Source organism: Balaenoptera borealis (genome assembly GCF_965194805.1).
Source record: "Balaenoptera borealis genome assembly, chromosome: 19".
NCBI lineage: Eukaryota > Metazoa > Chordata > Mammalia > Artiodactyla > Balaenopteridae > Balaenoptera > Balaenoptera borealis.
The window spans coordinates 3,514,628-3,538,405 of NC_138878.1; the positions used below are offsets into that span (position 1 = coordinate 3,514,628).

A 23,778-nucleotide genomic window follows, 5' to 3' on the forward strand; every position below is an offset into this window, starting at 1 on the left:
GAAGAGCCCCACAGAACCCTGGGAAGCACAGGCTGCTTCCTGACACAGTCTCCTCCCCGCCACCTGCCACGCGAGTGCGAATCCCACGATGGCTGCCGTTTAGGGAAAAGGGACACCGACCCGGTGACGTCTGATGCCACAGATTCCCGCCGCAGTTCAGGGGCCTCTCACGGACTGAAACTTAAGTGGCCACATCACCAGCGGCTTCCTCCAGGAATTAAGTCAGGCAGAAAGATGCTCTTCACAAACAAAACTATGCACGTTCCCAGGGATTTGCGCTGGTAATCGTGTCACTGCCCCCTCAAGAGAAAGCAAGAATTCCAGCTCACTGGTTCAACACAAAAACTGAATGCTACACCCCCGCTGATGAAATAAGTGAAAGCAACCAGATGACCAAGAGGCACTTTTGCTTTCCTCTGACTTCCTTCTGGAAAGAGGTGAGCGAGTACCAGCAAGGGCAACGTGGGGGTGTGTACCCCAGGAAGGCCTAGTTTTCACCCGCGCCACCATCCTGGCACTGAGCGAGCGTGAGCGGCAGACCAAGGAAGCAGATGCCCCAGAAAGTGTTCAGACCGCACCACTCCTCCTGCACCGTGGACTCCAGCCCAAGAGTCAGCCCCGACATGGCCCTTGGTGGCCAGGCCGATCTGGAAGCATCTCTCAGGGCAAACCGTCCACTCACAGTGGGTGTCGGCTCTGCCCAGCTGCCACGGACCCCCCCAAGCCTCCTGCCGTCAGAATGCGAAGGCCAGCGGCCGCGAGAGCAGCCGCCAAGAGAAAACGCCCGCTACTGAGAAAGAAGCCTGAGCACCTTGCTCGGGAAGGCGCACGTCCGCCCCACACCCAGGCCGGGTTGAAGGTGCTGGGAGACCTGACAAGGGACAAGAGCAGGCATCAAGCTCACGCTGGGCTGTACACAGAACACGAGCGCATCTTCAATTCCACCCGGGATGAGACAAGACAAAGCAGGCTTTGAAGGGGGCCATGCGAGTTTCCGACAGAGAGAAGTGTGACGGCAGAGATAGTGGGGCAAGTCTGAGAGAACAGAGGGGAGCCAGGAGGAAGCCCAAGAGTCCCAGGACGCCCCCAGGAGCCCGCGGCCCCGCCTCCTTCCTCAGAGACCCTCAGCCCTCCTGGCGAGGCCCCGCCCCACCCAGGCCTCACCTTTCCTCTTCTCAGTGCTGATGTGGGTCAGGTTGAAGATGGTCAGGAACTTCCTCTTCTCCTCGAAGTTGGGGCTGCTGTTCATCTCGTCGGGGCTGTAGCGGGTGGACAGCGCCAGTCTCGGCGAAGGCATCTGCCGCTTGCTCTGAACCGTCGGGGGCGATGGGCTTCTTTCTCTCAGCATCCGCCGCCGCTTCCTCCGCTTCTGGGTCAGCAGTTCCTCCTTCTGCTGTTGGGTGGTCAAGCCAAAAAGTTGCAAAAACTCTAGCTTCTAGATTGGGAAAGAAAACAAATGAGTTTGAAACCACTGGCAGTGGCGTGCTTCCACTGACCCAGGGGCCCCTCCTGGGGTCCTCGAAGCTCTTGTGCCGTGGCCACTCCGCGCCGGGCCTGGGAGGAGGAGGGCCCTGATGGCGTCCCAACAATCGTGGGAAAGCCCAGAGGCAGGCACCAAGGTGGGTGCCAGCAGCCCAGCCCAGAGCCTGACCGCAGCGACGAGCCCTAGATACCTCGGAGGACGTGTCCAATTTGAGGGGCGGCTGCTCGGCCACACAGCGGAGGTGGGCCCTGACCTCCTCTTCGTCACTCTCGTCATAGGAGTCGTCCAGGTCGTAGTAGTATCCTGGAGGTGGAACGGATCTATTCAGCTGGGCAGGGAGCCTCAATTCTCCAGTGGGCACACACAGGGCACTCCACCTGGCAGGCCAGGCCCTACTGCCCTTTGAGCACCCCCAAAGCCAGATTCCTTTCACCCCAGGTGGAAATGTGCATTAACCCCTAGTCCTAGAGCTTCTCAGGGCTGGCAGGTGGGGGGCAGAAGGCAGGCACCAGGCTTCCCTTGGATCCACAGACCACAAGTGACCAGGCGGTCTCCTGGCCAACACCGATCCCCCAGCAGGGGACCGTTCATCACACAGGCCCGGGGCCACGTCCACGGCAGCCCAAGGCTGTCTGTGCACATCCGCTCCCTCCTGCTCGGGAGGGGACAGGCACACTCAGGTCCCCGTCCCCTCAAAGGTACAGAGCATGCATGCAAACTCCTGTGCAGAGAACAGAACCCCTGCACCCGAGGGCACCGGGGCTCTCCCCCCGCCTTTTCACAAGGTGAGTGGAGGAGAAAAATGTTTCTGGGGCTCTAAATCTAGCCTAGACCAACAACGTAGACCAACCAAGACTGACTCGGCCTTGGCCCCCGCTACTGGCTGAGAGGCTGAATTCAACACCATGCAGAAGAAACTGGTCTGGACCCCTGATCCCTCCTGGTCTGACAGGGGGTGAAGGTGGGGGACAGCCATGCTTGCCCTGGGCCTGCTCGCCTGTTCTCCGTGGCTCTTTGGGGAACCCAGGGTGCCGCTGGCTGAGTCACCACACCCTGTGCAGGGGCAGAAAGGAGAGGCGGCCAGAGCTCCCGCCCCCGCCCGGGCCGCCCACCGCCTGCAACTGGGACGGCAGCCCCAGGAGAGGAGTCCCCGCCGGGCCCCGGGCCGCGCTCTCAACAGCCTCCTCCCCTTTACGCTGCGCTGTTAGTACTTCAGACTGTCTTACTGGCCTCTGTTCATCACCTATTAATTGTGCGTGCCTGTGGAACTGTTTTCACAGACAGGCTACGATTTGGCTTTTCGGGATGACGCGCATTGTGGCAGGACAGACGAGGGGCCCGGATCTGTCTCCCCAGCAGAAGTGTCAGGCAGAAGCCAGTGAACCTGCTCCCTGGAGCTACTGAGACCCCAGGGCAGAAAGCATGAGGGAGAAGGGAGGGCCGGGGCCGCCAGGGAGACCAGACCTTTCTCCTGGGCTTCCCGCCGCCGGCGCTCCTCCAGGTCCAGCTTGCTGACCAGCCGCCGGCGCTGCTGCAGGAATTCGTCGTAGACGTAGGTGGGGTCGGGGCCCCGTGGCGCCGGGGGCCGGTAGGGCGAGCCTGGCTTCAGGGGCCCGGGGGGCTCCCCGAAGGGGGCCGGCGGGGCGAGCGAGGCCCGGGGCTGGCCCAGGACGGTCTGGGTGGACGGCTCGAGCTCCGCCAGGAAGTGCGCGGGCGCGGGGGGGAAGGCCTGCTGCTCCAGGCCCCCCGCCTCGCGGGGCGGCGGCTGGTACTTGTCCAGGGGGGCGGCCTCTCGCTTCCGGGGTCCCTCCTCCGCCTTCTCGGGGCAGTAGACCCTCTCCACCTTCACCAGCGGGACGGCCGCCTGGCGGCTGGGCTCAAACGGGGCGGGGTGGCCGTGCAGAGGGTGGCCCTCGGGGGCGCGCCGTGTCTCCAGCGTGCTGTCCATCAGGGACACCGGGTTCCAGAGGGCCGTGGGCACCGAGTGGTGCTGGGGCTTGGGTGAGATGAGGGGCGGGGGGCCGCCAAAGTGCTGCGGGGCGTCGCGGCCTCCCGGCTCGTGACGGTTTGGTCCCGGCCTGCGAAGGAAGCGGAAGCAGCCATCAGCCGCGAGGGCCCGGGCGCGCCAGCCACCCCGGCCCCCAGGCCGCCTGCCGGGAACCCCGAGCCGGCCAGAGCTGGAGGGGCGAGCAGGCCTCCTCTGGGCCACGTCCCAGGGCTGGAGGGAGGACGGGCCTTCCGCTCCGCCACCTTCTCTGTGGACCGCTCGAGGCAGGCGTGTGCAGGCCCGCTTTGGAGAGGACAGGGAGCCCGACGTGGGCTCTGCGGGTCTAGGGCACAGAGACAGTCTCGGCCCAGCCAGGCCCGCTGGAGCCCGTCTCTCACCCGCGACCTCACAGCAGCTCACCCTGTCCCACCGCTTCCGGAATTCCGAGCGCGCTGAGAACAGACCCGCCCCCGGCCCGACCCCACCTCCAGGCGAGCCACACGAAGGGGAGCCGGGGAGCCGCTAGCGAGGGGGCCGGCCTCCTCTCTCCTCCGCGCTCACACACAGCAGCAAGAGGCCGGCCTCTGGGGTCCACCCGGCCTAGACCTGTTTCCGTGGACCCCCGCACAGCCGGCAGCTACGCCCAGAGGGTCTTCAAGGCCTGGGCTGGGGCCTGTCCAGGGCGCCAGGCCACCCGCCGGAGCGCGCGCCCCTCACACGCAGGCGGGCAGGGAGCCAGAGGGGAGCTTCGGTCAGACACGCAGCTTTGCCCCGAAGCCGAACTAAGTGCCTTTCCTCGGTGCGTTTAAAACGACATTCACCTTCCAAAGGGCTACGTGGCTGCCGTTTCTCCAAAGTTTATCTGTTTTTTTAAGGGAAGCCCCACGCTGCCACGGAGACCAAGGGTAAGGTCTGAGGGGACGGAGGGGAAAGGGCAGAGGCCACGGCAGGCACGTGAGCAGTCGTCTCAAGGCTCCGCCTGCCTGGCCGAGGAGGGGCCAGCTAATCATAGCCACCAAGGCCACTGCGCCTCTGCTGGGCGGATACGAAAGGGAACCAGATCGAGAAGCGTACGTCCTTAAATAAACAGCAGAGGAATGAAACCTGTTAGCGAAGCAATATTTCACACGCTGCAGCAGGCACAGGCTGGTTTTCTAACCCGGAGCCCAAGGGCCCGAAAGACCATCAGGTTCGCGCTGCTGTGGGGACCACCGAGGCCAGGTGAGGGCCGAGGCAGAGGCCACCCCCGCTGGGGGCAGCAGCACACAGGCCCGGACAGCTGCGCTGGGATCTTGCAGCCCCAAGCAGAGGAAGACACCCTCGGGAGTCAGCGCGCCCTGAATTTATCAGGAGATGCTGGACGTGTGCTGACTGCTCGCCCAGCCCCCAGGGCGTGCCGGGGACCAGAGGAACAAAGGGCGGCTCAGAAGCAGACGCGACAGCCCCCGTGTAGCCTCGGACGGGCCCAGAGAAGCAGAGGGAGCGTCTGCAGCACAGACCTCGCTGTGGCCACGCTGAGCGGAGCAGAGGCCGGAGGAGGTAGGAGACCCAGGCAGGGGCCCGGCCACAGTGCACTCCCAGTCACACCCAATTAGCAAGCAAATCCCCTCAGTGGATGCAGAGGCAGGACTGCTGGACAGGCCAGCCATGCCCAGGACACAGAAAAAAACCCACCAGTCAGCCAGAAGCTGGAGAAAGAGAGAGGGAACAAGTGGACATTTACAACGCCTCCGACCCAGACAGCCAGCACCATGGACGTCAGGGGCTGGGAAGAGGCTCAGAAATCCTCCCACCCAACCTCCTTTGTGCAAAGCTGAGGGAGATGGGCCCGGAGAAGGGGAGCAGTGTCCAGTGTGCCCCAGGCCTGGCCAGGCTCTCGCCACCAACTCTGGTGTGGGTCTCAGCCCGGCCCTTCAGAGTGAGCCCTGGAGGGATGGAAGGTGGGGTGGGGGACACAAGGTGACAGCCAGATCAGCAGACAGGGAGCAGCAAGGCCCCAGGGGCAGCTGGAAGAAGGGGCCCAGCTCACAAGGCAGGTGTCGGCAGCCAGGGGTCCCAGAAACAGGTGCAAAGGCCTCTTAGAAATTTTTTACAACAGGGCTGGAGAAACGGGTATTTTTTAAAATTACAAAAGCAGTAAAATTAATTTTTTGTTTGATTAAAAATTAAAGGGAGTCCCCCCTTCTCATTAAAAAAAAAAAAGTTTGGGCAGAGGGAGATGGAGAGAACGGACATAATTATTCAATGAAGATTCTCCCTCGCCCTCTTCAGGCGCCGTGAGCGTCCCTGCTGGGACGCAGCTGGGCCGAGTGGGAAGGGCCCGGCTGTAGACACAGGTTACTCGGGGATGGACGCCCCTGAGCAAACGCCTTCCCTCCTCACCGCCCCCTCCTCCCGGCCAAGGCGGGGGTTAGAAGGTGAAATGAAATACAAGTGACAACACTCGCAGGCTCGCAGGAAGCCAACCACAGGCGCTCATTAAACGCAGTCTCCCTCGTGCAGACGCCGCCCCCATCCCCGGGCCCACCTGGCGCTCTCAGGCCTGTGCTCCGCGTCCGCGGGCGCCGGCGGCCGGCCCAGGTCCAGGTGCTGCTCCAGCACCTGCTGCCGGAACTCGGACACCTGCGACTGGCGGTCCTCCTTCTCCTGGCGCAGCCGCCGCTGCCGCGCCAGCCACTTCTCCTCCTCGTTGGTGCGCTGGAGGAGCAGGGCCGTGGCCGCACTGCTGCCCGGCAGAGAGAAGAGGCCGTGGGTGGAGAGGAGGCCAGGCACGGGGTGGTGCGGGGCGGCCGCCGGGTGCAGGCGGTGCTGCACGGGCTTGGGCGCCTGCAGGCCCACGTCCTTCAGCTTCTCTGTGGGGGGAGAAAGGCTGTCACGGCGGGATCTCAGCACCAGGCTCAGTCCCTCCCCGGCTGCCCGTCCTCCCGGAGGAGACGCGCACCACCCTCCAAGGGCCTCCCCGCGGCCGGGCCAAGGCAGCCGGGGGCATAGGTGCTCCCGGGCGCTCGCCTCATCCGGGTGACACGCTGGCTGTGGGCGTGTGGGGCAGGCGCACGCCCACACGCCAGAGCAGACTTGAACTCTGGGAATCACCCGAGCCGGCTGCTGCAAGTTAGATTACGTGTACGTACGACCAAATAAAATGTTAAAGACTAAGGTTAAAAAACACTTAAAACTATCCCTTCCTAAGAATTTTGTTAGGTTTTACCACGGTGCACAGCCTTTCAGCCATCTACCTGCAACTGTTTTCTCCGTATCGCGTGCCTCTCGCCCCGGCTCCCTGTCCGGGGACATCAGGCTCGGAGCTTGCCACGGGCACGCTGTGAACCTGCTCCAGGCCCGCGGGCAGACGCTGCACAGCAGGGCCCCCTCCTCGGGGAGCCGCCCCAGCACACTGCTCACGGGGCACGGTCCTTCCCTCCCTCGGGTACCTGCTCGGGTCGGGGTCAGCTGCTCCGCGGCCTTGCCCCGCTCCTCAGCGGCGTGGCTCCGCGGCCCGTGCAGCTCGGCCGCGGGCAGGAAGGCCGGCTCCAGCGCCTTGGCGGCCAGCAGCTCCTTCTCGCGGGCCCGCTGCTCCCGCTGCCGCTCCAGCTCGCGCTCGCGCTCCTTCTCCCGCTCGCGCTCCAGCTCCTTCTCGCGCTCGCGCTCCTTCTCCCGCTCGCGGTCGGCCTCCCGCTCCCGCTCGCGCTCCCTCTCCCGCCTCAGCTCCTCGTCCATCTGCATCCTGCGGGGCGAGCAGGGGGAGGTGTGACCGCCACCGCGGGGGTGCTCGGGGCCGGGGACGGAGGAGCAGAGGACACCCGGCCTGGCACGGGGCTTACCTCTCGGCACTGAGGCTGGACATCCGCTCCGAGTGCAGCGCCGCCAGGGACGAGTGCGAGAGCTCGGGCGGGTAGCGGACCCCAGAGAGGTGGAGATGCATAGCTGACGGATGCAGTGGGGGCAGGGAGCCGGGCGTGGGGATGGGGTAGAAGGGGGACCGCAGGGCCGACAGGCAGTAGGAGTCGTCCATCCTGTGCGAGAAGACGGGGCTAGTGAGCACGGATGGTAAAGGAAAAGAGGCAAGACCCAGCCCTACCACCAGGTGCCCCAGCCAGGTACAGTCATTGATCCAGGGGCGCTGGACAGCGCAAGACGGCCACAGAGCCTCCATGAAGGCCCTGTAGAAAGGGTCCACGTCCACAGACAGACCCAAAGCCCCTTCCTCCCAGAGGCCAACAGATGATAACAGCTCAGGGCTCCGAGGCCCTGCTGGCCACCCCAGGCCAAGTGAGGAGACTTCCAGGTCTGGGAAGGGGTGGTCCACAGCATTACTGCCGACCCGTCAGGGAGGACGCAGGAAGCTTCTACGGAGAGCAGTGGTACAGCGCCGTCTCCGGCGGGGTTTCCGGGTCCCACACAAACCGTGCGCTCTGTGCGTTAACGCTTATGTGCACCAGTGGAGCCGACGGCGGGAGAGGGAGGAGCTGGGGCAAGGCCAGCTTGGACAGAAAGTCCCTCCGGGGGCAAAGTCCTAATGGCTCATCTAGAGGGCTGGGAGGAGCGGCCGCCTGGGGTCTCCCTGGGAATCTGGCCCCAACCAGTGTCCGCCCAAAGGTGGTTGGGGAGGTCTGGGGCGCCTCACCTGAAGGCCGGGTGGGGGAAGGGGTGCGGGGCCAGGTAGCTGGGGTGGTAGTAGGCCGCGGCGGTGGCCGGGTCCAGGCCCAGGGGAGGCAGGGAGGACATGCGGAGGTCCTCGGCAGTGTGGTAGGGCCGGAAGCTCCGCAGGTAGTCCTCGGTCACCGTGCTGGGGGGCACCACGTGATGCACGGGCCGCTGGAGGCTGTGGGAGGGACGGACAGAGAACAAAAGGCAGAGGTGAGCCCCAGGCCGGGAAACGGGCCAACCTCCCCGCACCTCCACCATGCCTCCCTCGCAAGGACAGGTCCTGGCCGGAGGCCCAGGGCACAGGTGGGCAGCTGCTGCTCCTCGGGCCCCCCTGGCCCCCTGCCGTCCTCACCAAGTGGGCGCAGGGCCGCTACCCACGGCCTGGAGGGACCCCTGGCCCCGGGGGCCCCGGGAGCCCCAGGCTGGGGGTTTAGGGTCAGGCAGACGGCAGAGCCAGCCATCGGCTCAGCGTGAAAACGGCCAGCAGGCACAGACGGGGCTGCCGGCCCGGGGCTGAGCCACCATCTGGCAGCTCCTGGGCTCAGCTGGTGCGGCCCTCAGGGGTCCGGAGCCCAGCACGCGTACCCTCCCCGGGCCCCGACCTGCACTTACTTCAGCGGAGGGAAGCGGGAGTCCTGCACCACCGAGCTGGGGGAGATGCCGAAGGGGTAGGGGGTGCTGAGCAGGTGGGAGGGGATGGCCGGGCCCCCTGCCTTCTCCTGGGGCAGCGGGGGCTCCACGATGAGGCGTTCCCGACTGCTGCCGCTGCCCCGAGAGCCAGCGTCTTGCTAGAGGACAGAAAGCAGCGGGTCAGGGCGGAGGCGGGCGGCTCAGAGCACGGCCGACGACAAGCCAGGCCTTCCTCCAGACTCGGGGCGGGGGGTGGGGGTGGGGGGTCGAGCTTTATAGAGTACGATCTAAAGATGGCCTTTCCTTACGGTTTTCCACCCAAACCTGCAGTATGAGCGGCGTGGCAGGCGGAACAGAAAGAAAAGAGGACACGGGTTCCGATGATGGGCGGTTCTGGACTGAAACGCATCTGGGCGACAGGAAAGGACAGACGCCCCAGGATCGGACTGGGGTCCAGATGAGTGCCCGTGAGGGGACACAGCACAATAGGGCCGCCCGTGCCCTCCCAACACAGATCTCCTACAGGTCACACCTGCTCCAAACTCAGACGCGGGAGCTGGGTGATGGTGGTCCCTGCACACCCCCCCAACCCCCGGCGGTGAGCTCTGCACTGCAGCGGCTGTGACAGAACCACGCGGAGCCCCTGGCCACTGATCGCCAGGCATGCGCCGGCATCCCAAGGGGCCGAGGCATCAGCTGTGCTGCCAGCTGCTGGCCTGCGTCACAGATACCTCTTGGCCCACGGTGCCCGTGGAGGACGTGGCCGAGAAGCTGCTGCTGCCCTTGGGCAGAGCATGCCAGCCTGTCCCCCGGACAAACCCCGGGGCGGCCCGGGCGCCGGCCAGAGCAGGGAGCCCTGGGACCTCAACTGGTCAGACCTGTCTGGGGACCTTTGCACACTGATGGGGCCAGGGCTGTGGGCCCGCCTGCCCCAGACTCCCGGACACAGAGAGTGACCTGGGGCCTGGCGGGGAAGGCAGACCCCGAGAAACCAGAAGGCTCTCACGCAAGGCAGGACAGGGAGGGGGGAAAGGCGGCCCCCAGAACCCCCGGCCACACGGAGGAAGGTCCTGCATGCCCACCCACAGGAGCGTCCACAAGCCATCGAAAGGTTCTGTCGTTGTGGTCATTCACGCGGCTGACAGAGGGCCGCGCGGCAGGCACCGCGTCAACAGCAGCCGGGGGCTCTCGCTCTGGACGCGGGAGTGGCCGCCAGTCCGGGGGCTCCGTCACCGTGACACCCTGTTCAGCCTAAGGTGAGGACATCTCGGCCCAGGCCTCCCCTGAGCCCCGAAAGCTCCACAACCCGGCCCCTCCTTGGCCAGCTGGCACGACGCCCACCACCTGGCGCCAGGCCCGGCCACCCCTGATTAGCCGCAGCAAGCAGGGTGTGGGCCCAGGTCTGTCCACCCCAAACCCACGGTGTTTCCACTGGGCCACAACCCTCTGTCTGTCTCCTCACTGATGTGGCGCATATCCAGGAATGACCACTGTACGTGGGGCGGTGACAAGAGTCTGTCCCCGAGGAGACACCCTCTCCTGTCCCTCCAGCCCTGGCTCTGCCAGTCACCTTCCCGTCAGAGTCAGGAGATGGGGCAGCAGAGACCCCCAAACCATCTCACTCCCCGTGTGGGGGGCAAGGGACAGACTGCGCAGCCCCCCGGGCGACCCCTCCGCCTCCACACCAGCAGAGGGTGACCCCGCGGAGCAGGAGGGGCCCGTCCGTCACCGTATTTACCAAACGTGCTGGGTGGGTGGGCGCCGCGGCAGTGATCGTTAATTGGAGGAGACAGGCCGCTGACTGGAATTTTTAATGAGCGGCCACATCTGTTCCCACGTGTGGGCACAGCCCCTCCGCTCACGGTGGAGCCCTCGTGGTGCGTGCGTGAACTCCGACCTGCCCTTCCCGGGACGGGTGGTCACAAAGTGGCAGTCAAGGGTGGGACCCACACGCGCGCCAAGCCCGGGTCAGGGCAGGGAGCCAGGGACCCCCGCCGAGGTATTACGAGCCTTCTACACGGGGGCCGGCGCGGGGCGGCTTCTGTCTGGTCCTGGAGACCCTGGACGGGTCCCGTAACTGCCCCGGGCCTCGGTTCCCCCAGCTGTCGAACGTGCAATCAAAGCAGCGGCTCACAGAGCAGCAGGGACGGGTGCACGGGTGTGAACGGGAAGCGGGGGTCTCGCGCAAGCAGCTGCACCTCCTAGCCCACCCCCCTACACCCCCTCGCGCTCCCCGTCGACACTACCACCCAAGGGGCTGTCCTCAGCGTGCCGGGTCCCCCTCACCCCCCTCCCTCTGCTGGCGCAGGGCCAGGCCAGTACAAGTGCTGACCGCCGCGACGAGGCACGAAGGCTCTCCTCAGCTGCTCTGGGGCCTGCCCCTCACGGGGGCCACCGTGGAGTGCAGAGGCCCTGCGCCTGAGGTCTGGGATGGACTAAACAAGGGACGGCACGGCCCTCAGATGCTCTCTGGATGGGGACGCGGTGGCTGGAGCCGGAGGCCCCCTAGGTGCCAGGGCGGCTACCCTGATAAATGCCTGCGGTGATGGGACCTGGGGTGACCTGGGCTCTGCCTCCAGGCTGGCAGCAAGGCCCCTCCTCCCCTCAGGCCGCAGTAGGAGGAAGACGGCAGCCCAGGACAGCAGAGTCCTTGAGGGGACCTCGATTTAAGAACAAAATCTGGGGACAAGCTCCAGGCAACTCCAGGCCATCACACGCTTCCTTGCGCTTCCGGCACTGTTTTGCTGAATCAAACAGCAGAGTGAGGGGCCCCAGGCAGCCCCTGTCCCAGGGGAGAGGCCCCGGGCGCACCAACCCCAGCTCAACGCCGTCCCCAGAAGCCCCCTTCAACCCTCGGCAAGACAAAGCCCTGCTTGAAGGCGGCTGGGCCAGATGGCACCTTCCCAGCCTGGCCGAGGACAAACAAGGAGCTGGAGAGGCTGGGGGAGGGGTGGGCTGGCGGGCAGGGGGTCCAGCGGGCCAGACCCACGCGCCTCCCGTCTGGCTGGAGCCCTGCCCAGCTTATGACAGGCACCTGGGAAGGAGGTCGGTGGGTGGGGGGGGGGCCCGGGCAGCAGTCCCCAAACCAGGCCAGGCCCAGGAGACTCAGCCGGCCACCCCGAGGCCCCCGATGGTGGCAGCCAGGCCCCCACGCCGGCCCGCGGCCCGGCTCGCCCGAGGAGCATCTGCGGGCAGCTCTCATTTCTGAGCAGCGGCTGCAGGCGCGGCTGTAGAGATGAAAGAAGGAAGGAGTGGGGGGAGGGGGGAGAGTCCTTCATTCTCTGGTGATTAGAGAGGTTTCCACTAGGCAGCCGGGCAGACATGCCCTGTTAGCTTTAAAACAGACTATTTGTCATTGCATCTGTCCTTCCACAAGCTCCCGCTACCTGGGAAATACCGGTGACCCCGGTGCGCGGGAGGGCCCCCCGCGACTCACGTGCCGTGACTTCAGGAAGCCCCCCTCCCCCCCACTACTCTACTCTTCCCGGTCTCCCCTCCCCAGAAGGATTCAATTCTCCGCTGAGCCTTTGTGCCGGAGCCGGCGAGCCGTACATCACCCACTAATCCAGCTCCCTTCCCGCCGCCCTCCCTGGTGGCACTAGTGTTTCATTAGCCACTGCCTCGGTAAGTGGCTGGAGAGAGCCACCGCAGCCCTTTCTCTAGGGGTTACTCGGTGTTTCTGAGGCAGTGAGGACCCCCCGCCCCGGGAGGAGGGCTGAGCTTGGGGGGAAGGGGCCCAAGGCCAAGGCTCCTGAGTGTCCAGGAGGGGGTCGTTTAGGAGGCTCCTGGGTCTGGATGGGCAGCTGCTGGGCACAGAGGGCAGGACCAAAGGGGAGGATCCGGGCCGTGGGTGGCCGTCACCAGCCAGGGCCAAACCAGGGACGTGGCACCAAGATCAGAAACCATCTGGGCCCCCGGGAGTTAGGGGAGACACAAGTGGTTAGGGCCCTGAGGTCCAGGCCGGTTGCCAGGTGGCAACGGGCCCCTCTGGAGGCAGGAGATGCTGGTGAAGACCCCTTGTCCTCCCTCAAACCAGGACTGCAGCGTCTTGGGCCTCTGCAAACCCCTCTGGCCAGGATCTGCTCACCAGGCCCTGCCCTGGCTCTCCTGCCTCCAAACTGCACTCGAGGTAGAGCAAACAAAGCCAAGACAGCAGCTTCTAGGCGGGCACGGGGGCCTTGGCCAGGTGATGACCCAGCAGCGTCCATCACCTCGGATGTGGGGACCAAGCTACGGCCACCTGACCTATCTCCAGGAATTCAGGGGGTCCCCACTGGGCTCCCTGGTCAGGGCCTGCCTGAGGGTGGCCCCCCCACCTCCAGGGCAGAGAAAAGACAGACCCTGAGTGACGTCCAGCTGGGGCCCTGGTGCCCACCCCCCAGCCCGCCCAGCAGGGCAGAGAGCTGCGAGGGGGGTGAGGGGAGCGTTCCCCCCTCCCCCCTCCCCCACTTTCTTTGTGGTTTAATTAGTATTTCCAAGTGGTGCTATCCCTCTGGGAACTCCAGAAAAATCCAGGAGAGAAGCACAGAGACAGGGTTCTTAATTAGGAAGGGCCCCTCCAGGCTGGGGGCACCGGGGCTGGGGGCGGGTGGTGGAGGTAGGCAGGTGCAGGGGCAGCTCCCAAGGCCACCAGCTCCTCCTGCATGGCCACGTCACACCAGGCACCCACCCCGCCACGTGCGGGAAAGGGCCTCCCGGGGCGGGCGGGCTTCAAAAGTTAAGACGGAAATAGGAAAACTGACCTGTGAAAATATGGGCTGGTATTTTCGCTATTTCAATTCCTTGTTTGTGCAATAGATAATAATCATAACAGCTATTGTCTATCAAGTGCTTACGATGTGCAAACACCATTTTAAGCACTTTGTCCCCCGCAAGATTTCTATGTTGGAGTCCCAACCCCCAGGACCTTGGAAAGTGACCGTATTTGAAGACAAGATCTTTGAACAGGTTATTAAGGTAACACGAGGTCACTAGGGTGGGCCCTGATCCAATAGGACTGGTGTCCTTATAAGAAGAGGAGGTTAAGACACAGACACACACAGAAGGAAGAGCATGGGAAGAGACAGGGAGCAGACGGCCGCCTACACACCAAGGAGAGAGGCCTCAGGAGAAACTGACCCTGTCCACACCGGCAACATGGGCCTCCAGCCTCTAGAATAAATCTGTCTTAAATAAGCCCCCATCTGTGATGCTCTGTGATGCTCATTGTGGCAGCCCAAGACCACTAACGCCCGTGAATCTTCTTAAATCACACAGACCCTCCAGGGAGGTGCTGTAGTTATACCATTTTGCAGAGAAAAAGACAGGCTCAGGGGAGTGAGCTGGGGCAGGGGATTTCAACCCCGAAACCCAGGCCTGCTCCGCGGGAGGCCACCTTCCCAACACCCATAGCTCATCCGGCCTCCACCCTAAGCCCCCCTCCCCGCACTCACCTGCCGGCTCTCGCTCCTCCACACGCCATTGACGGTCTTGGTGGGGGCGATGGTCACCACGGGGGGCGTGCTAGGGACGCTGTGGCCCCCAGGGGGGACGATGATGGGGCCCATGGGCACGCGCTTGGGCGTGCTGGCCGGAGAGCTGTGGTTGGTGGCCGGAGAGGAGACGGGGGACGACTCACTGCTCAGTGAAGACCCTGCGGGAGAAGGACACAGCAGCCTGAGTCGGTGCCCCCCGGCCCCCAGCAGCCGGGCAGGGGCATGCGGGCTCCTGCGGACGACCCGCCCCAGCCCGGGATCCGGGTGGTAACTCCCCACCCCCGCCCACGGACAGGGCCTCCCATGCCCGGTGCTGCTCCCCCAAAGCCTCCCCCCCCCCCGAGCGGGTGAAAGAGCCAGGGGCGCAGGCAGGGCCACCGCCCCAGACATGGATGGAGACACAGCCTCAGGAGAGCAAGTGTGGCTCGACGAGTTACACCCACGGCAGCTGGGGGCCGTGCGCGACACCCCGGGTCACTCGGGCTGATGTGGGCCGCTGGGGCGCAGGGTGAGTGAGGGGCCTGCTGAACCTGCCCCACAAGAGGCAGTAGCTGCACATGAGGGTATGAGCCAGGGGGTGGGCACGAGACCCCCCGAGGCGCACAGAAAGGCCCCAAGTTCTCCCCGCGAGCCCCCTCTGTGCTTGAGGGTGGGCGTCCTAGCTGCTGGACAGGCCTGGCAGGGTGGGAAAGAGGCGAGGGCGTGGCTGAGGAAGGCTTGTATTTTCAAAATATCGACTGCGTTCATTTTAAGTTTTAAGAACTGAGTTATGATCCGGCGCTGAAAGCATACAGGCTGGTGGTTTTTTTAGCACATGCACAGCGCTGTGGAAACATGGCCATTATCTCAGTTCCATCACCTCCAACAGAAGCCCCACCCTCAGCATCAGCCCCATGTGCTGCCCCCTGAGGTGGGTGGTGTGGAGGCCTGCAGGCCTGCGGGGGGTCAGGAGGATGGGGCTGGTTTAGCTCCTGGCAGGGGCGCAGGGTCATGGTGGTGCGTGGGGTGGGAGGAGAGGGCGGGGCCTGGGGGGCTGGGAGGAAGTCACTTTGGGTCCTAAGGGGGAAGGCGCCCATTTGCAGCCACATTGGCCCGCAGCTGCTCCTCCCGCGAGGGGCGGGGCCGCCTGTGAGCGAGGGGTGACGGCGCGTCCCCTCCCCCACCCCTGAGGGCTGGAGCTGCCGGCAGGGCCTGGTCCTGGGGTCCCCGAGAGTCACGCCCAGGCCCAATGAGGTTCGGTCGTGTGCACATCCACACCCCGCACTGTTCTGGGCTGCAGTCTGGGGACAGAGGAGACCCCTCACATGCCCCCCCAACAGAGGCCCCACGGCACACAGGCCCCCGACACAGACCCCACCACACCTGAGAGCCACAGAGAACACCCACGGCCCTGAATCTGGGGCAGGCCACACAGGGGACCCCCAGATTTTACTAAACAGCAGAGCTTCAGCTTGTGCCAGGCACTGCTCCCGCCCATGGTCACGGGGGTGGCGTGAGCTCGGGCGGCCAGCGGAGGTGGACCTGGCCGCGGAGGCTGCTGCCGACAGCCCCAAGCAGCGGCCTGGAGACGCGCCATCTTGCAAAGCTCCCCTCTGAGCGGCTCAACCGGGCAGCCTCTGCCTGCGGGAGCCCCACTTGGGGCACCTGGGGCCCCGGGGCGGGGGAGGAAGCTGGGGCCAGCACAGACCCTTCCCCCCTCCACAAGCAGCACCCATCCTCCCTGGATTTTGTTCAGAACCTGCCTGGGTCCCAGGGGCCAAGACCCTCATCTTTTCTCCAAACCATCTCGAGTGGGCACGCTCCTGCTACCAAATCAAACCTTTGCCTGAAGGGAGGCAGGGCAGCCTACAGCTCAGGGTGCTGGGAGACAGTCGCCCCTCCCTCTGCCCCAGAGGCCCCGGCCATCGAGGCGCGGGCTCAGCGGTGACCAGGGGGCAGAGCGGTCGGCTGCCGAGGCCCCACGGACGCTGGGACAGAGCTTCGCCCTGAGCAGCGTGCTGCCGGTCCAGGCCGCTTCCCCGTGCTTCCCTAGGCTTGTGCACAGCTTGAACAACCGTACGGGGCAGCCCCACGGGGAGACACCCGGGCCCGCCAGACCTGCCCCCAGCCGAGCCGCTCGGCAACCCCAAGAACAACGCGGAGGCCAGGCGCCCCCGTCACCTGCAGCCCTCACCCGTGAGTGCCTGCCAGTGGGCAGTGAGGAGTCGCCTGCAGGCTGCTGCCCCTGACGTGTGACCCCCGATTCCCCAGAAAGATCCGCCAACCACGGCCCACACAATTCTGCAACCCCAAGTCGGCCGGGCCAACCACCGAGACCCAGCACCGGGTCAGGATCGCAGCCGTGGGGCAAGCTCCAGCCTCGGTCAGCTGTCATTACCGCCCGCCTGGGGACAGCCGACAGGCGACAACGGCGGCGGCCTTCCTTTCCCAGTGGGACAGCCGCCAAAGTTTTGAAACGAGCTGTGTCTGCCAGGTTGGCGGGGCCCACCCGGGAAGCCAGCTTCAAGGGAGAAGCAGGAGGCAGGCGGTGGGCTGACCTGGCCAGCCCTGGGGTGTGGAGCCGGCCGGCCGACGGAGGGAACCCCTGCGCCCTAAGCACTCACCAGGTTTGTGCAACTTGGGGAAACTGGGAGCATCTATCTCCCCCACCACCGCCCACGCCCTGGCCCGGCAACCCCGCTCCTGGGGCCCCAGCAAAGCAGGCTGCCGTCCACCAAAGACGCAGGCTGGCGGCCCCTACGGGAAACTCCCGCCATGTCCACCAGCAGCCGGAAGGACACAGAGGGGAGGGGGTGGAAAGCCACCAGAGCTCTCGGCCACCAAGCAGGAGGACCTACCGCGCACCCGGCCTGCACCCCGGGCCGCCCTGTGTAAACTCCGCCTGGGGGTAGAGGGAGCCGAAAAAGAAAGAAAACATACACACCAAGGACCCCCACCAGTCAAGGGAGAGGCCACACTGCCTGGAGAAAACGGTGCAGTCAAGGCCAGGTGGGGTCAAGGCCAGGTGGGCTCTGCTCCTTGAGGGGCCGGGCAGACGGAGGGGAGCTGGAGCAGACACTTCAGAGCCCCACCCTGTACCAGCCCCTGGGGCCTCACAGCCAGGAGGGCCCAGTGGCCCAGGGGTCACGCCACCTGCGCACAGAGACTCAGGGCCACCCGGCTCCCGACCCCGCTGCTCCTGTCCCCTCCCGTCCCCTCCCACCTCTCAGACCGCCCCCCTCCGGCCTCCGAGCCCCCGCCCCACGCCATTAGCAGGTCTCCGTGGACCAGCATCCTTTCTAAGCGCTGGGCAGCGAGGGAGGAAGCAGGAGGGGAGGGCGAGAGACGGAGCCCGGGGGCCAGGTACCCCTGCCCGCCCGGAGGCCACAGGCAATTAGCAGCCTCGTCCCTCAGGGGCGGGGCGGGCCGGACGCCTCGCTTGGCAGCCAGATCGATGCCTGACCACGCAACCGCCAATTAGCGCGGTCGCCCCCGACCCCGTGCTCAGGGCGGCGCGAGCTGTAATGAACCGGCGGTACACGGCAGGCGGCAGCGAGCCGCGTGCGGGTGCGGAGGGGGGTGACAGCGCACAGCGGTCCGAGTCACCTCTGTCATCTGACCTCACGGATTAGCGCCCGAGGCCCCCTGAGCCCGTGTAATTAACAGCTGAGACACCAAAGTCGCTGTGAGGGGAGAGGGAGCGAGGCCTGGAAGCACAAGTGCAGCATGTCAGCTCCCGAGACATCACCAGAACGACCTTAAGCACCAGCTGGGTGCCCTGAACAAGGGCTTCTGTGCGGGGACCACCCCGGCCCGGCACACTGCAGGGTGTGAGCTCGGTCCCGCCGCACAGCCGTCCCTGTCCCGGGCACAAGCCTGCACTGAGTCAGGCCGCCTCACCCGGGGAGGGACGGACGGCGGTCACCTGATGTGCTCCCTAAAGGAGGACCCCTGGGACGCCTTCCCGAGACGCCCCCTCCCGTGGCCGGAGCCGCAGCACCACAGGGCCAGCCCGGGCAGGGGTCCCCCTCCGCTGAGCCTCGCCCAGACTTTCACCGGTGCAGGCAGGGACCCGCCAGCCACGAGCGCATGTGGATCCCCACCATAAGCACGTAGAGGCAGGGAATGAGGGGGGGACCCTCTGGACTCCCCGCCGGCCGGGCACAGCGGGGACAGCCGGGCACACGGCACAGGCTCCACCCACCTGTGGGTTCGGGGAGAACCCCCTGAAGAAGAGCCGCAGGGCTGCCCTCTGCCCGCTTCCCTTCCTGGAAGAGGCCCTCCCGGCCTGCCTGCCAGCTCCTCCACGGCGCGGGAACAGTCGGAGGCCCGTCCACCCAATGCCCTCTCCCAGGAGCCCTCACCCCACCTCATGCCACCAGCGGGCGGGGCACACCTGCCCCCAACGTAGCGTCACAGGACGGTCACTAAACCCCAGCCAGCAAAGGCAAGGTGTGGTCTTTCTTACAAGACGCGTTTCCAGGGGCCGACGATGCGGTGATGCGCAGGACTGGGGCTGGGAGGGTGGTGGGCTTCCGCTGTGCTGGGGGGCATGAGGGGCCGGGAGGGGGTGCATCAAGGGAGAGGAGAGGAACTGGGGGCGAGAAGGCAGAGGGGGCTTCAGGGAGGGGACAGGGAAAGTCGCTGTTGCAGCGACACGGCCTGGGGAGGCCTCTTGTCCCAGTGTCTCAGGGCTGGGCATCCTCCACCAGGGCAGGCGCAAGCCCCCCTCCCTGGGACCCTCTCTCCTCTGAATCCCCAGCCCAGCGCACAGAGGAGGAGGCCAAGGCACCAAGGACGCCCCTGCACGCTCACACCTGCGCTGCGAGACAGATGGGGCTGCAGACACGCCGGGAAACCCAGCCCCGCCGAGCCCTGCGGCCACACGACAGACGCACACGCGTGTCCCCTCACTTGTTTTGCTGTGTTCTCTGAAAGAAGCAGACTTCAGGTGGCAGAACAGGGGCACCGCCCCTCCCTCCTGGCTCAGGCCGGCTGAGTGAGACACCACTGGGGGGCAGAGTCCCACCTCCAACCCCGACAGAGGGAGGGATGCTCCGGCCTCCTCCAGGGGCTCCAGGGAAACCAGACGCGCCTGCAAAGCCAGCGAAAAGATGAGGCCGGCAGCAAACGCCTGGAGAAAAGCGCGCTCCCTCCCACCTGTGCTCGGGGACCTGGGCCCCGCTGCCCTTGCCAGCCTGCCTGAGTCTGGTCCAAATAAAGCCGGGGTCCGCCAGTCACTTCTCTTGCAGGCGGCGACAACGGTGCTCGTGCCCTCGGGAGACCAGCTCCGTGAGGCCGCTCGGTGCCGCCCACACCCCGCTGGGGGGGACGGACACGTGGGATTTGAACAGGCCGCGTGGCTTTGGAGCCCACCCTGCTCCTTCCGCCCCGCCGGCAAAGGGGCCGAAGATAGACGCCAAGGGCACTGCTGCGGGACGCCTCATTCAAGGGGGCCCCGGCCTGTCACTGCCGAAGGGTCCCACGGGTACAACCGGGACCAACGTGGGGGTCAGGCCCAAACCTGCAGCCCGAGGCTCCTTCCAGAACGTGCTGTGTGGGCCTGGTCACGGCCTGGGACCCCCTTTCTCCGAAGAGCCAAGACGAGGGTCGAGGTGACAGGGAGCAGCTGCCCTGGGCCTGGACGCACCCGCGCTGTCAGGACATTTGGGAGCAGCCGCGGCCAGCTCCTCCGGCCCGGACAGGACGGGCTCTCGCCCCACACGGGGTCAGTCTGGGCCTCGAGACACACGCGCAGCACTCGGCCCAGCCCTCAGCCGTGGAAGCACTCGCCTTCCCGGCCCCTCAAGCCCCGGCTGCACTGCAGGGGTGGGGAAGGTGGGGATGGCAGGGGTTGGGGGGATGGCGTGGGTGGGTCTCATCTGCCGCGCCCGGCGCTAGCGTGTTCTTCCTACATCGTCACAATCTACGGAGTACAGACGTTATCCTCAGCCTCTTCTGTTTTTCTGTTTTATTTTTGGCTGCACCGTGAGGCACGTGGGATCTTAGTTCCCAGACCAGGGATCGGACCCACGCCCCTTGCACTGAAAGCACCGAGCCCTACCCACTGGACCGCCAGGGAAGTCCCTAGACGTTACCCTCATCCTGAGGACACACGGCAGCTCAGAGAGGTAGAGCACCGTGCCCAGGCCACACAGCAAGGGCGTGAACCAGAATCTGCCGGCGTCCACGTCCACCCTGCTGGGTGCCCGCGTTGGAGTGGGTTACAGGGCCAGGCAGATCTGGGCCCTCCCCCTCCCCGGACAGGCAGTCCCTTCCAGTCCCCCAGGGGAAGACACCCGGCTCCCCGCTGGCCGACGGGGACGGAGCAGGGCCATGTCGCTGCAAAGAAGCCTCGGGAAAGATAAAACCCCACCGAGGGCCCATGTCTCCTCCTCGCATCCTCTCCCTGCGGCAGAGCAAATGACGGGCACGTGGATTACTTGCTCTGAACTGAATTTTTAAACTGCAGCCTGGAGACACAACGTGAGGAAAGACATCAGCTGGGGAAGCAAAGGCGAGAGCTGGGCCACGTCTCGGGGTAAGATGCTTCCGCAGCGTGGGGGGCGTCGGGGGCGGAGGAGCGGGTCACGGGGCAGTCGGAGGCGCCCAGGGCTGCGGCCGGCACCTGGGCAGCCCGCGGCTGACCAGCACGGGCCCGGCAGCGGGAGGGGCCTGCGGGGGTGGGGAGGGCTGCAGCCTCGGCTGTCTTGGCTCTGCCATCGGGCCCACCTCTCCCACCACCTCCCTATGCAGGAGGAGACGCAGCGCTGGCTCCACCTGGGACCTCTGCCCTCGGGGACAGGGCTCTCTAGGGTCAGTCATGGGGTCCTGGGTCACCTCAGCCCCCAGATGCTGAGGTGCTGGCACCTCCGGGGCTGTGGGGCCTGTCGCCCTGGGTCACCCTGAAGAGACGGGGGCCTCGCCCTCATGGAGGGACAGCTGCAGCAGAGGCGGTGGCTCCCTTTCTCTGGGAAGGTGGACACGGGTGCCAGGGCGGGGTAGGAGGCCATGGAGTTTCCAGTGTCCCCTCTGCTGCCTATGGCTCGGGACACCAGCGAGCCCAAAGCTCTCGGCTTTGCCCACCAGCAAGACGGACAGAGAACACAGGCCAGGGCTGCGCTGGGAACGCAGCGGGAGACCGCCCTGTTTGCAGCAGGTGCTCAATAAACGGTCACTGCCGCGATTCAGGAGGGGAGAGCCCTTGCTGGGTCCACCTCCTCACACACCTGCTGACAGGTGTGCGGTGCCAACCAGCCACGAGAAGTGTGCCATGCGTGGACAGCCCTGCAAACACCGGTCTGAGAGCGGGAGCCAGCCGCGGGGCTGCGTGCACCCACAGGTGACAGATGTGCAGACAGCGGATCCTGGCTGCCAGGGCCGGGGGAGGGTATGGGGAGAGGATGACAAAATACGCTGGAATTAAGAGTGACGGTCGGGCTTCCCTGGTAGCACAGTGGTTGAGAGTCTGCCTGCCAATGCAGGGGACGCGGGTTCGAGCCCTGGTCTGGGAAGATCCCACATGCCGCGGAGCAACTAGGCCCGTGAGCCACAACTACTGAGCCTGCGCGTCTGGAGCCTGTGCTCTGCAACAAGAGAGGCCGCGACAGTGAGAGGCCCGCGCACCGCGATGAAGAGTGGCCCCCGCTCGCCGCAACTGGAGAAAGCCCTCGCACAGAAACGAAGACCCAACACAGCCATAGATAATAAACTTATAAAAAAAAAGTATGAGTATTATTAAAAAAAAAAAAAAAAAAAAAAAAGATGAATTTTCCGAGACGTGAATTATACTTAAGAAGTTAAGGAAAAAAATCAAGTCCCCCCCCCCCGACTGCCACCATCACCAAGCCCAGCAAACGTCCCCCTTGGGCTCTCTGGTCCCCAGTGGAGATGCAGGCAGGGGAGCTGGGGGCTGCTGGCTCTCCCCGCCGTGCCCCTACAGCCCCCAGGCTTCCAGAAGCTGACAGCCCACATCTCCACTCTGTCCCCCGCTCTGCGGGGAGCACAGACCCACTCCCACGAGTGCTCCCTGCACCACTGTGGTGGGTGCTGGGGGGTGGGGAGTGGGAAGGGGGGTGCCCCTCCCCAGCCAGGACCATACACTCAGTCTTGCCGTCCTAAGTCGGGCTCTCCACATCCACTTGGAAAGGCTGAAGGAGCAGCAGTGAGGGGCACAGGGCGTGTCCTCACCAGCTGTGTGACCTCACGCTCATGACTTGACCTCTCTGAGCCTCAGCTTCCCCACCTGTACGATGGGCCGGCGACTCTGGGCTGCCAGCCAACTCTACAGATGGGAGACAGCCCATCAGAGCTGGGGCAACTCGGTGAGAAAAATGGGGACCAGGCACGGGATGTGGCCCAGAGGATGCTCCAGAGAGTACCTGAGCTCACTTCTTCAAACCAAAGCCCCACTGGGGCGCACCAGATGGCGCACTGCCAACGAAGCTCATCACTGCTGCTTTAAACTCCAGACTTTGCCTGGGGCCCCCAGAGCCAGAAATGAGGCCACAAGTCCCCAGGACACACACACGGTAACTCGAGCATCAGGGCAGCGCAGGGTCCAAATACTGAGCCCCACCCCCCCAAACCTCGGCTTTCTCATCAGAACGATGGGGATAACCTCGGGTCAACCAGCGGCGGACAGCACAAGCTGAGGCCAGCGCGCTCGCCCCTCCTCCCCTCCTGATCCTTTGTCACAGAGTTCCCGGGCATCAGGCTCAACACCCAGATCGCAGCCTGCGGGGAGCAGGTCCGCTCCGCAAGAGCACACGCTGCTGCCGGCCAGCGAGGCCCGGCAGTCTCCGGCACGCGGGCTGTCCACCGGCCCGTCATTCGAGCCGGACGCTGCGGCCAGCCTGGGGCGGCAGAGAGGAGACGAAGGCCATCAAGGCAGGCTCTCGCGTGAGCCAGGCCTGCAGACCTCCCCACCGCCCACTCGGCAAGGAGGGAAACGTGCCCTTTCACTGCCACATCCTCTACAGATGGGGGGGTGTCACCCCAGGATGAGCCCAGCTGCCCGGGAGTGGACACAGCTGTTGGCTGAAGCCCCGACACTCGGGGGTGACTCAGCCAGATGGCCCCAGTGTCTCCCACGTGCTGACAGTTGTCTTTGAAAGCTACGCCAGCCCTGTTTCTCCGCCTCCTGGAATGCTGGGAAGGAAGACACCAAAGCAGGGAGCAAGTTCTGCCCTGGGGGCTTCGTGCTGACTCTGAAGAGACCCCCAAGTCTCGACCCCAGCCCAGGGTGCCACTGTGCACTCTCCTCCCGGGGTGCTCGCAGCCAGCCCAGGACCTCTCTTCTGGGGGCCTCGCCGGCACGGAGCTCACCGCATCTCTGCTCTCCGGCCACGTGGTGTGCGGTGGCCCCGAACAGCGGGGCCTCCCGACAGTGGCGGGGCTCCTGCGGCCGGACTGGCCAAGGAGTCCCGTGGTGGGCATGGAGGGCAAGGAGGGGCATGCGTGCAGGGACTGGGAAGCTCTGTCTGGGTGGACAGAACAGCCCAGGGCAGGCGGACACCAGCGGTGAGGGCGATCCCTAGCAATGCAGAAACCAGGCCCCGGAGGCCTTCGCTCCTGGG

At 65.4% G+C, this 23,778-nt stretch overlaps 1 protein-coding gene across 12 annotated transcripts in view; it reads right to left on the bottom strand.

The window, feature by feature from the left end:
* GSE1 (Gse1 coiled-coil protein) overlaps nt 1-23,778 on the bottom strand; it is a 421,270-nt gene that overhangs the window by 12,334 nt on the left and 385,158 nt on the right. For 11 of the 12 annotated variants that reach the window (XR_014237434.1, XM_082366845.1, XM_082366846.1 and 8 more), the window contains 9 exons: nt 14,180-14,379; nt 8,730-8,905; nt 8,095-8,292; nt 7,292-7,483; nt 6,902-7,194; nt 5,998-6,322; nt 2,948-3,561; nt 1,674-1,786; nt 1,165-1,435 (listed from right to left, as the gene is read on the bottom strand). Coding sequence is in view for 11 of the 12 variants with exons in the window: in XM_082366845.1 (XP_082222971.1) it covers nt 1,165-1,435; nt 1,674-1,786; nt 2,948-3,561; nt 5,998-6,322; nt 6,902-7,194; nt 7,292-7,483; nt 8,095-8,292; nt 8,730-8,905; nt 14,180-14,379 (2,382 nt within the window). In the remaining variant the exon portion in view is untranslated. The remainder of the gene's footprint in view (nt 1-1,164; nt 1,436-1,673; nt 1,787-2,947; nt 3,562-5,997; nt 6,323-6,901; nt 7,195-7,291; nt 7,484-8,094; nt 8,293-8,729; nt 8,906-14,179; nt 14,380-23,778) is intronic. The other variant, XM_082366844.1, reaches the window with a different exon arrangement.